The sequence below is a fragment of the Equus quagga genome, chromosome 2 (genome assembly GCF_021613505.1).
Source record: "Equus quagga isolate Etosha38 chromosome 2, UCLA_HA_Equagga_1.0, whole genome shotgun sequence".
NCBI lineage: Eukaryota > Metazoa > Chordata > Mammalia > Perissodactyla > Equidae > Equus > Equus quagga.
This window is the reverse complement of record NC_060268.1, coordinates 17,615,841-17,628,534: the sequence shown is the minus strand read 5'-3', so window position 1 is coordinate 17,628,534 and position 12,694 is coordinate 17,615,841. Positions and strand designations below refer to the sequence as shown.

General features: G+C 35.7%; 1 protein-coding gene across 1 annotated transcript in view; it reads left to right on the top strand.

The window, feature by feature from the left end:
- SCFD1 (sec1 family domain containing 1) overlaps positions 1–12,694 on the top strand; it is a 100,247-nt gene that overhangs the window by 18,806 nt on the left and 68,747 nt on the right. The window contains exons 7-10 of the mRNA XM_046653917.1: positions 310–399; positions 2,905–2,960; positions 4,416–4,501; positions 7,176–7,275. Of these exons, the coding sequence (XP_046509873.1) occupies positions 310–399; positions 2,905–2,960; positions 4,416–4,501; positions 7,176–7,275 (332 nt within the window). The remainder of the gene's footprint in view (positions 1–309; positions 400–2,904; positions 2,961–4,415; positions 4,502–7,175; positions 7,276–12,694) is intronic.

Below are 12,694 nucleotides of genomic sequence, written 5' to 3'. Positions count from 1 at the left end.
ATTTTCTGTTTGCTCTAGCAAAAAATTTATACAGTTTATGTGGTGGGGTTTTTTCCTTATTATTACTCTGATAATTGATACTACTTTTATTACTGCTGCTGATATTGTTCTTTTTCCTTCGAGATAGTATAATTTTTGATAGATACTTATTCACTTAGAGTTTAAAGCATAAAAAATTTTCCTTGTTTGAGTATTGCAAATATTACCAAACTGCTTGTTGATTAGGAGTTTAGTAATAATTTTAAGAGTTTTATAAAGACAAGGCATAAATTTTGGTGACTTTTTTCTCCTTTACCTATGTCATTTTAGCCATTAACAGGCCAGATATAACAGACACAGAAATGGAAACTGTTATGGACACAATTGTTGACAGCCTCTTCTGCTTTTTTGTTACACTGGGTAAGTTTTCAAATCTTTCTGGTTATTTCCTCAAAGTAAATTATTTAACAACTCATTTTAATCTGTTATACTGTAATATGATCCCCTTTTATCCATCTGGATCTCTACAGCCTCTCTCTTCAGAGTTGGGATAAAATATTTTGTACCGTATAAAAACATAATTCTTCTAATAATTTGATATAGTTCATCCTCTTAAGTTAGCATTTAGTAGATCCATTGAGTGGTCTCTTTAGATGTTTTTGGTAATTGTAACTTTCTAATGTATTAGTTAAATGGTTTGATGGTGACTTCGCCTATGTGCCTGCTAATTTTCTTTTAATATGTCACTGTGAAAATTTTCAAATACACTTCTGAGTAGAGAGATATATGCCTGGTAACTATTCAGGCAAACTCCCAGGCCTCCAGAAAATACTAAATTTACATATAATACTAATCCACTATACTCTCAAAATTTTAAACATTTCTTTGGAACATCTAAATTTACTTACAGCTACATTGTGTTTAGTATCTAATGTATGACTTTATGCTTTACTATTACTAATGGTCTGTTTAGAGACCCTCTAATTGCACTTTAATTTTGCAGACACTTAAAACCTTTCAGTTAAAATGATTCTCATTAGATTAGTAAAATTTCTCTCCATTTCATAAATGAGAAAATTAAGGAAGAGAGATACCATGCATAGTTTAGGATAAAGACAAAAATTTGAGGAGAATTTGTGTGCAGATTTGGGGGCTCCCTCCTTTCAGGGATTTTTCCCTTTAATTTCTAGCCCTGAGCTCCATTCTTTGATTCCTCAGCTCAGTAAGTGTTCTGTTTTCTGCCTGAGCTCTTTGTCCTGTGTGCCATGCAGACTGGAAAGTCCCCTCAGGAGGAAAGCTGGTTAAAAGTAAATCTCACCTTTCAAGGAGATCTCTTCTTCGAAGAGTTTTACCTTCTTCCATTTTCTGCCTGCTTTTGATTGCTCTCAGTACCTTCAAATGGGGTTGTTGGTGGTGTTTTTTTTTTAAAGAAAGTACGTGTATACAACTCTTAGTTGTTAAACAGACATAATCTTTCTATTTTGCCATCCCACACCATCTCCAAAATTTTGCTGAATGCAGGAGTTATTGTGGACATTTAAGGTTATTTTTGCTTGGTTAATGCTCTACTTTCAAAGTTAGGGTAGATTGAAAAAGAAAAGTATAAATAAAGACCACTGAAGTGGTAGCTCTCCCTTTATTATATAGAGTATCAGAACGTGATTTTTTCAAAGAAGTAGTTGAAATTGCTGCCAGTCTGACATAGAAGGATGTCAGCAATAAATTGTTAAATGAAAGAAAACAAATTTAAGAGCAGTATGTATAATATCCTATTTTTGTTTTTTATACATTCCACAAACGCCCTTATTTAGACTGTGTAGAAAATAACGTGAAAGCCTCTGTATCTGATTCTTAGTGGGGATCATTTGGGGTGCTGGAATCAAGAGGGTTAACTTTATGCATATCTAATAGTATTTGAATTTTTTGTGACAAGCATGTATAACTTGCCATCAGAAGAAAACAAAGTTTTTAAAAACTTGCTAATACTCCACATTTTTACTTTTGCAATTCACTGAGCATGCTTTGTATAGAATCTAAAATGTAACAATTTCAGCATATAAAGATTACAATGTTCTCAGTTTGTTTTATGAGATTTTTAGTGCAGTTTGATTTTTTTCTGTCATTTTACATTTTTAGCCTTGGATAAAACTTAGAATAATAAAAAGAGAGAGAAATTAAGAGGTCTAATGAGTTGATTCGATAATGAATTGAAACCAACTTTTAGGAGCATTTCATATCATGTGAAGAATGTGTTTTCTGTTATCTTTCAAATTAGTATTTTAAAAAAGGGACTATAATCCTACATTGTTAATTTATAAAATAAAAAGTAACAATTCTAAACTGCTAAATTAGCTAAGCTCTTTTCCTTTAAGTCACATTAAAGTGAACCCTGAGAGTGGAGAGTAAACTTACTCTTTGAAACTGCCTGCAGGGAATCAAAATGCTGATTTAGTCAATTCATTGAAAAAAATCTGGAGACACTGATGGGCCAACACCATATAAAAATAGTCTTTTTCTCATTCCCTAATGTTTTCTTTATAAATGAGAAGGTCCATTTCTGAAACATTGCTTTTACTCTTAAGATTGTAAGTCCTTTTATGTTTGTAGCCTGAAATTGTATACCTCTATTGTATGTTATTTTTTGATGCTGGTGTATTTTATAACTACAGTCATGCATTAATGGAAAGGATACATCTGAGAAATGAGTCATTAGGTGATTTCGTCATCATGTGAAAGTCATAGAGTGTACTTACATAGACCTACATGGCATAGGCTACTGCGCATCTAGGCTATATGGTACTAATCTTATGGGACCACCATTACATGTGCAGTCCACTGTTGACTCAGACATTGTTATGTGGCACATGGCTGTATCCATTTTAATTATTAAACTGAAATTATTGCTAACATGTATTTTTAAAATAGGTGCCGTTCCTATAATCAGATGTTCAAGAGGAACAGCAGCAGAAATGGTAGCAGTGGTGAGTTCACACAAATATCCATCGGGGATAAATAATACTGTGTCAGTTGTTTTCCATAAGCACCTCAAGTGTTTTTGTTTATGTTAAGTATATGATTGCTATGGATTATATATTAATTACCAAAGGCAAATATTTTTATCTTATAACGTTGGGATTCCACCAAAAATAAAAAGTAACCATCATGTACTTCTGTGTGATGGAATAAAATGATTTACTCCAATGTGCTAGTCCAGCCCTGTTTCTTTTTTACTACACTGCATATTCCTCATTCAGCCTTGTCTCTCCAAGTAGTATTTTACACTTATATTTGATCCCCAAAATCATTTACTATTAACTTCATTTAGCAAGTATTTATTTATTTATTTTTTTATTTTTTTATTTTTTTATTTTTTTTAAAGATTTTATTTTTTCCTTTTTCTCCCCAAAGCCCCCCGGTACATAGTTGTGTATTCTTCGTTGTGGGTTCTTCTAGTTGTGGCATGTGGGACGCTGCCTCAGCGTGGTTTGATGAGCAGTGCCATGTCCGCGCCCAGGATTCGAACTAACGAAACACTGGGCCGCCTGCAGCGGAGCGCGCGAACTTAACCACTCGGCCACGGGGCCAGCCCCTAGCAAGTATTTATTAATAATCATAACCATTTTTAAAATGGTGTAGTGCATTTTGCTGCCCCACTATACTGGAGTACAATATTCAGTATAAATTGAGCATTCAGAGATTTGCTTTAAAGATTAAAAAATAAATAAGGGATTAGAGGGCCAGCCCCAGTAGCCTCTCTGCATGCTCTGCTTTGGTGACCCAGCTTTGTTTCCCATGCATGGACCTCACCACTTTTCTCTCAGTGGCCATGCTGTGGTGGCCACTCACATACAAAATAGAGGAAGATTGGCAACAGATGTTAGCTCAGGGTGAATCTTCCTTGGCAAAATAAATAAATAAAGGATTAGAGAAATTTCAGAATTATTGAAAAGGAAAGAGGGTGAGTGGTGTGGAAAGATGGAGGAAGATACAGTAATGTTTTTGAGTTTTATTAGCTCAAATGCATCATTGCCTCATGGAGAGCTGTTTTCTTTCATGTATTCCATTTTTATTCTGGAGACTCTTGCAGCCACTACTATATAGACAGACAGCCTCCTTGGTACAACAGTCATACCTGGGGAGATGGGAGCGGTCATTACGGCAGAGCGTTTTCTGAACCTATAGTAAAAGTACTCAACAAAAGTACTTCTTAATGAAATCAGGCCTGAGTCACAGTAGAAAAGGCATTGGTCTTTTCAAGTCCAAGTTATGATGATATTGAATAGTAAAGAAGCTAAGATATTTAGCTTTTAGAATTGCTATTTTATAAAGAAATTCCAGGTTTCTTGGTTATGAATCTAAGAACATGTTATGTATTATCCTATATAAAGTTCTGTAAAACTATTCTTTAACAGTTAATATAAAATTTGATTTTTCAGAAACTAGATAAGAAACTTCGGGAAAATCTAAGAGATGCAAGAAACAGTCTTTTTACAGGTGACACTCTTGGAGCGGGCCAATTCAGGTACTATGTTAGTTAATACAGTTATAGAACTTGAAGGTGAAACTTTTATCAAGTTTTCTAGATTGTTTTTCTTGTCTGATACAATACTCTTGTAATTGAAATTTGTTTTTATTTTTAATGAAGTAATCAGAATCCGTTTTTGACTCAAATTGTTCTTGAAATACAAATGGAATATATTATTTAATTTACCTTTTGTTAGAAGTTTCTGTTTTGCATTTTTATCCTTTGTAAGAGAAATTTTTCTGTTTATGTAACTGAAGATCAGAAGCCATTTCTTTTCAGTTATCATTAAGTTTCTTGGTAGTGAAAAAAATAAGTAAAAAACTTTTGATGCTTATATCTATTTCTACCTATTGACTAGTTTCCCTTTTTCCCTTGAAATACTAATAGCTTAAATTTGCAAAGAATTTTTGTCAGTTAACATTTCTAGCATGAGTGGATAATGCCAAAGTTACTGGCTGCTCAATTATTATTGAATAGAAATACTTTTTAAAAACCTATACATCGGGACCAGCCCTGTGGTGCAGCAGTTAAGTTCACACGCTCCACTTCAGCAGCCTTGCGTTCGCCAGTTTGGATCCCAGGTGTGGACCTATGAACTGCTTGTCAAGCCATGCTATGGCAGGCGTCTCACATATAAAGTAGAGGAAGATGGGCATGGATGTTAGCTCAGGGCCAGTCTTCCTCAGCAAAAAGAGGAGGATTGGTGGCAGATGTTAGCTCAGGGCTAATCTTCCTCAAAAAAAGAAAAGAAAAAAGATTTTTAAAAAATAATAAATGAATAAAAACCTATACATTATGGTACATTTAACTTTTGATTATTAAAATAATGCACAATATTGGGGTGAAGTAAAGAAACCCACACAAATTGCTGAGAATTATTTCAAGGGGAATAGACAGTATTTCAGAAAATTAATTCTTACCCCCCTGTTTTAGGTTAATTAATAAATAAAGCCTGTGAAAATAAATGGATACTCAGTGTAACTGCCCTCCAGAAATAATCATTTCATGGTAACTTTCCACAGAGTTCATTTCAAGTCAGTGTTGATGGATCTCTCCTGCAGTCTTATGTACTACTTCTATAATTTGGAGTTAGCACTAATATTGTGTTTCAATTGTTTATTCAACTCTCTCTCTCTCAGGTCCCATGTTATTTTAAACTGTTCTATGATTTCATTGCTGGTCTTAAATATTCTTCAAAATGTTTCTTATTAAGTAGAGCAGAAAAATCAAATTCTCACCTAATTTTTTTCCAACAGAAGCAACCAGTATGTCATACCTTACTTAATAGTTCCCTTTTTATAGTGCTCTGGTGTAGGCCTTAGAAACCAATATAAAGGCACTATTTTAATTGGATAATTTTTTAAAATTCACGTTATCGTAATATGATTGTCTTATTTTTAGTGTGTTGGATGCATTTCTAAATTATTTTAATTAGGGGTCAGCGACCTTGTTGGACTATTGTTAAATGTATTTGAGTCCAACGGTAGGCTAATGATTCTCAATGAGGGGCAATTTTGCCCCCCACAGGACATTGGTAATGTCTGGAGACATGTTTGGTTGTCACAACTGGGTAGATACTACTGGAATCTAGGGGTGTGTGTTATAGGGCGATGGTAAACATCCTACAGTGCACAGGACAACTCCCATAATGAGAAATTATCCAACCCCAAATGTCGGTAGTGCTGAGTTAAGAAACCCTGCTGTAGGCTATGCTCCCTTGGCTTCTATCTGGCTCTGAAGTAATAAAGGATAGTAGGCAGTAAGGGTGCTGCTCCTGCTTTTTATCACAGAGTACTATAATCAGTGCACTTTGGAGAATCCACTGTCTTACACCCAGTAGGTGTACTGAGTTACTAAAATGGTCACAAGTCTCTTACCAGAAAAAATATGTATAGTTAATATAATCAGATAGCATTGCCTTTTGAAAATCAGTGTATACTCCTGATCCAGTAGTGCCTGTAAAGCACATCTCTACAACCTTTGGAGACACATGGTAACCAAATGACTTTGTGCCTCAGTTTGCTTTAGGTGTAGTCTGTTTCCCATATATATTGTAATAGTAGAGTTAAACAACATATGAAGCGTCTGGTAAGTGAATAATTGTTTAAGTACCATTGTGGTATGATGTTTTAATTTTATCTATTATAATGGGATAGGGTTTTGTGCGGCTCTTTTCTAGAGTCTGCTTTTTTGAATTTCTGTTTACAGAAAAAATTGTAATTTGTAATTTATGAAACTGTCAAACATTTGTGTGAATTTATAAGATCCTGCTCGATTTAATTTTTTTCCCTGAAGTTGATAGTGGCTGTTCTTTTTTTTTCCTTTTTTGAAAATGTGAAATATAAATCTGAGTAGAAGTAACTTATTCTTACTTTGATAACTGTAAAAATTATTCTGTAAAAACATTTGTATAGATTTTGTCCTTTAAGAAAGATCCCTAAATAAGACTTATTATCTAGTGTTAGAAACAGGCTCTAAGTAATCCAAAGCATTACTTTACTTGACTGACTGTAATAGAAAATATTTTAAAAAGCAAAGTATTATGGAATGTCAGTATTAGCATACTTATTGTTCATATCAAAATGACAAATATGTACTGGAAAGTATTAGAAAAACCTGGATGTATACACTGGTATCAAGAGTTATATAATTTTTTTTAATATATTTACAGCTTCCAAAGGCCTTTATTAGTCCTTGTTGACAGAAACATAGATTTGGCAACTCCTTTACACCATACTTGGACATATCAAGCCTTGGTGCATGATGTACTGGTAAGAGGCTAAATATACCACTTTCTACTAAAATGTAGTAACGTTCAGTGGTCCCATTAATTTAAAATTAGCATAAATTAAAATTACAGAAACACAGATGATGGAGCTGAGTAATATGAACAAAAGAAGTGATGGGATTTGGTATCACTGGATGTGGATGCTGGAGAATAGTGAAGCATTGAAGTTTACAGTTCAAAATTTATGATCTTTAAATTATAGGATAAATCAGTGGTATTGTTGGCAATGATGGGAAAAAAGGAATGGAGGAAAATAAGTGACTTTTTTTTTTTTCACACTGAATAAGTAAATAGATATGTTCTCCCTGGGGAGAAAAGCTATAATTTCTCCCTTTTCTCTGAGAGTCAGTTAAGCCTTATTTTGTGGTAAAAATAGATCCTATTTTTTATATTATACCATATGTTTTCTGAAGTAATTCCACCTATGTAATTTTACACTTCAAACAAAAATCTGCATTTATTCATGCATATGTTCTTCTACTAAACGTTGTGTATAGCCTGTGATACCCACAGATAGATAAAACAAATCTCAACCTTCAAAGGCAATGGGAAGAAAATCTGTACACAAGTAATTTCTGTGCAAGATGCTGTAATAGGGCCAAAATAGTTATCATTTGGTAGATAGAAAAATTGAGATGCAGAAGTTAAAGGATTTGAACCCAAATTGTTGCCTCTGCCAAGACTAGTACTCTGCTTTTCTAACTGCTGGCCCAGGCCTCTAGGGATTATGGTATACATTACTATCATTATTGCAAAGATTGTCTGAAATTATCATATAGAAAGGAAATGAAAAATATGTACTAGATGATTATCATTTAACAGTTTATTTCTTTAAAACCCAGATTCTAGCTGTAAAGGATTTCTTTAAAAAATCAGATTTCAGGATTAGTGATAGAAATTGGCAGTTCTGCACACTTCTCTGTCCTAGAGTCCTGTGCCATTCTAGACTCTAGGCTGAGTGTCAGTGAAATAGTAGTCAACTCTGATTCAGTAAAGAGGGCAAGAAGAATCAAAGGGAACCACTGAATTAAGCCCTGAGTAATGGAACAGGGTAACTAGTTTTAGGAGATTATTTAAGAGGCTGAAGAAGCGGAATTCAATTCAACTACTATTGGAGTGCCTGCTCTCTGACAGAGCATTCTAGACCCTGATTTTAGCAATAAATGAAGGAAATGAAAATATTCCTTTCTTCCTGGAGCTTGCATTCTAGTAGGAGAGACAGGCAATAAATAAAATATGTAACATTTCAGAAGGTAGAAGATACTCTGGAGGAAAATTAAGTAGATAATGGTGAACCAGATTGCAATTTTAAATAGGGAAGACCTCACTGAAAAAGAGAGATGTGAGGAAGATCTAGAGGAGGTAAGGTAGTGAGGTATGTAGCTATACGGGAGATCTAGAGGAGGTAAGGTAGTGAGGTATGTAGCTATACGGGAGGCTACGGCAGAAGGATGTCTAATATGCTTAAAAAGATAGCAAGACAGCCAAGCGGGCCACAGCCAATTAAGACAGGGAAAGAGTAGCAGGAGATGGTGTTAAAAAGGACATGGGAAGGGATATAGCCTAGGACTTTATAGGCCATTGTACGGATATTGACTTAAAAGTTGAGTGAAATGGGGGGCCAGTCACAGTTTTGAGTAAAAGAGTAACATCTGGTGCACATTTTAAGAGTATCACTCTAGTTGCTTTGTTGAAAACAAACTCTTTGGGGGCATAGGAGGAATCAAGGACCAATTAGGAGGCTGTTGCAGTTATCTTAGCAAAAGATGACGGTGGCTTAGATCAGAATGGAAGTGGCGAGGGTTGTGAACATAGAGTATAGGATTTGCTGATGAATTGGATGTGAGATCTAAGAGAAAGAGAAGAGTCAAAGATGACTCCAAGGTTTTGGCCTTTGCAAATGGATAGATGTTATTTATTGAGACAAGAAAGACACAGAAGGAGCATTTCAGGAGGAAGATCAGATACTGAGTTTTGGACATGTTAGATGTGAGATGCCTATTAAGATACTCAAGTGTAGATCTCAAGTAGATAGTTGGATATATGAGTCTGGAGTTCAGGAGAAACATCTGGTCTAGGGAAATGTATTTAGGAGTAGTCCATATATAGATGATATTTAAAGCCAAGAGATAAGACGAGATCACCAAGGGAAGTAGTGTAGATAGAAGAGAGAAGAGGTCCAAGAACTGCACTCAGACATTTCAACATTTAGAGGTCAGGGTGATGAACAGGAACCAGTAAGATAATGTAGTAAAAAGCAGCCAGTGACGTCTGAGAACTAGATCTGTGTTCTGTTGGAAGTCAGTGAATTAAGTGTTTCAAAGAGGAAGCAGGAATCAACTTGGACAAATACTAAGGATTAAGAAGTCTCCGTTGCATATGGCAATGTCAAGGTTATTAGTGACTTTGGGAAGAGCAGCTTCCATAGTGTAGGGCAAAACACCGAAGTGGGTCTAAGAGAATGGAAGGAGAAACATAGAAGAGTGAGTATAGACAAACCTTAAAGTTGAGTTTTGCTGTATAGGAGAGCTGAGAAAAAGGGTGGTTGCTAGAAGAGAATGTGAGGTCAAGAAAAGATTTGTAAATAAGAGAAATTACAGCATGTTTGTGTATCAATGAGAATGATCAAAAGAGAAAAGTTGACCAAGGAGATAAGAATGTCCTGTAGGTCTGTAGGAGGCATTAGTGACCAGGATGACTAGACCAGGATTACTCAACCTCGGCATTGTTGAAAATTTGGGCCTGATAATTCTTTGTTGTGGGGGGCTGTCCTATGCATGGTAGGATATTTAGCAGCATCCCTGGTCTCTACCCTCTAGGTGGCACTCCCTCAATTGTGACAACCAAAATGTCTTCACATATTGCCAAATATACCCACCGGGTAGAGAGGGGCAAAATTGCCTCTGATTGAGAACTACTGTTAGGGGCTGATGACAGGAGTTTCACAGCTGGAGTTGTTTTAGGGAAGAGGACACTTAAAGAGTCTGAGAGTAGCAAGGAAGACGCCTATCCCGATCCTGGGTCCAATGACATCAGATCTGTGACAAGGAAAAAAAAAAGGAAGGTTACCGTTTGAGAAGGCTACAGTGGGTAGCAAGTTGGAGTTCAGTTAGAGCAAGAAAGTCCAGCGGAAGTTTAGAGTAGATGTTCCGAATAGGAGGTTTTGCTGATGACTGTGAGATCCAGAGGGTATGGCAGAAGGGTTTCAGGAGTTGAGTAAGAACAAGAGAAGGGATCTGAAGGGGGTTAGTAAGAGAGCCATACAAGGATTAATGGATGTGACGAGATAGTTTTTTGGTTTTTTTTTTTGTGATGAGATAGTTTTGATAGTCTCAAATTAGATTTGGTTGGGGGGGCCCTGACTGTTGGGTGGGAGTGAGGGGTGAGGGTTTTAATCAGAGCATATAGATCAGGGGTCACCTCTTCACTCCTGCCAGGTGTGTGGAGGCTATATAGAGCATTGAGATACTGGGATCTTTTCTAATTCCCAAACTAGAACGGTTCAGGGAGGAAATTAAACTACACGATGCTTTGAGTGTAAGAGATAAGACATATGTATCAGTAATTGCAATATAAAGTAATATGCTCTGCGTCCCCATTGTCAGAAAGAGAGTTGTCAGCAGAGACAACTGGGCAACGTAACTTAGTGCAGAGATTCCCCAAAAGCAGACAAGGCTAATACTGGCCCTTGAGGTTTTCACTGTTCCAGAGTCAAATGAAATAATGACTATGACATGAGTTTTTGTGACTGACCTTTATACTAATTTTTTTTTTAGTGCTTTACCTTTTATTATCCTTGTATCCTTGTGAAATATATTAATTTTTATTTCCTACTCTGAAGTTTAAATACCCTTTTAAAAATACAAAATGGTGAAAGTAGATGGTGAGGTTGTTTGGTTTTATTCTAATCTTAACTTCACAGAATCAAAGTTGGCAGCCTGGTGTCTCCAAAGAATTCAATTCAACAAATATTTATTAAGTGCCTGCTCTGTACCAGACACTGTGCTAGTCACTGTGATACAAGGTGAACACAGCAGACATGCTCCCTGCTTGCATGGAGGTTAGAATGATGGACCCCTGTGAACATTTGGATTACTATTGCTTTCATTTTCTGTTATTATAAATAGTAGAGCAGTGCACAGCTCTAGTTAAGTTTCTTAGGCTGGTTGCTCAGATTCCATATTAGCCTTTAAGCAGTCTTTTCTTAGTAACATTATTAGAATATTTAGGTCTTATGAAAATAGTCTCTTTGAAGACATTGGTTATAATAAACTACACGATTTACATTGACTAGTCCTGTTCATTAATTTTAATGCAGTTTCTAGACGTGAAAAAACTATAACTGAAACGTCATAAATTCTAACCACGCCATTTTTTGTTGATTGTTAAAACTGTTTTTGAAGTTTCTTCCAAGCTTTTAAAATTCTTAATAATTACACCCTTACCTCCACAAGATGGAGTAAAAGTTCTTGAAAGGAACTGTTAACTTTCAACTTTTATATTAAGTATCTTTGCCTGAAAATCTGTAACATTGATAATATTTATATCTCAGACCTTGGAAACAATTATGAAAATTCACATAGCTTCCCTGCATGCCAGAAAGATGATTGTTGTCATTTAACATGGGAAATACATTCTTCTCGTGAAAAACTTTGCAATGCATCTTCCTTTTTATTGGGATATAAGAAGCAAAGTTAGTAATTAGAAAGTCGTCCTTCCTTTTTATTGTATGTTGGTTATGGGAGGAGTGGCTTTGATTGTCAGCTGTAATGAGCGGTCGCCCTTAGGCAAAGGGATGGTCGTTATTTCATCTCAGTATCTTGTCCTTTACTTGGCCTTTGTTTTTTCAAATCTTAGATGCCCTTTTTATGCCTTTGGCTCCCTGCTACTAACTCTTATTATTTGAAAGATTAAATCAGAATTTGTACTAGTACACATAGGGAGTTTAATAAAGTTTACTTTTTTCTTGCCATTCAAAAAAAAAGGAAGAAGTTTCCAAAATAATATATACTTTCTTTTTTAAGATTTTATTTTTTATTTTTCCTTCTTCTCCCCAAAGCCCCCCAGTACATAGTTGTATATTTTAGTTGTGGGTCCTTCTAGTTGTGCTATGTGGGATGCCGCCTCAGCATGGCCTGATGAGCAGTGCTAGGTCTGCGCCCAGGATCCGAACTGGCGAAACCCTGGGCTGCCGAAGCAAGGCGCACGAACTTAACCACTTGCCCACGGGGCTGGCCCCAATATATACTTTTAAAAGGTTACTAAAAAGGCATTTTAGAAGCACTCAGTTTCTTAAAGATGTGTGACTGCAGTACACTGGATGCCTAAGTGTAGTGCAAAGTTTGATGCTTTGGAGGTTGATGCTCTCTGGGTCCGCTAGTCTTTACTAACACAAGACCTCT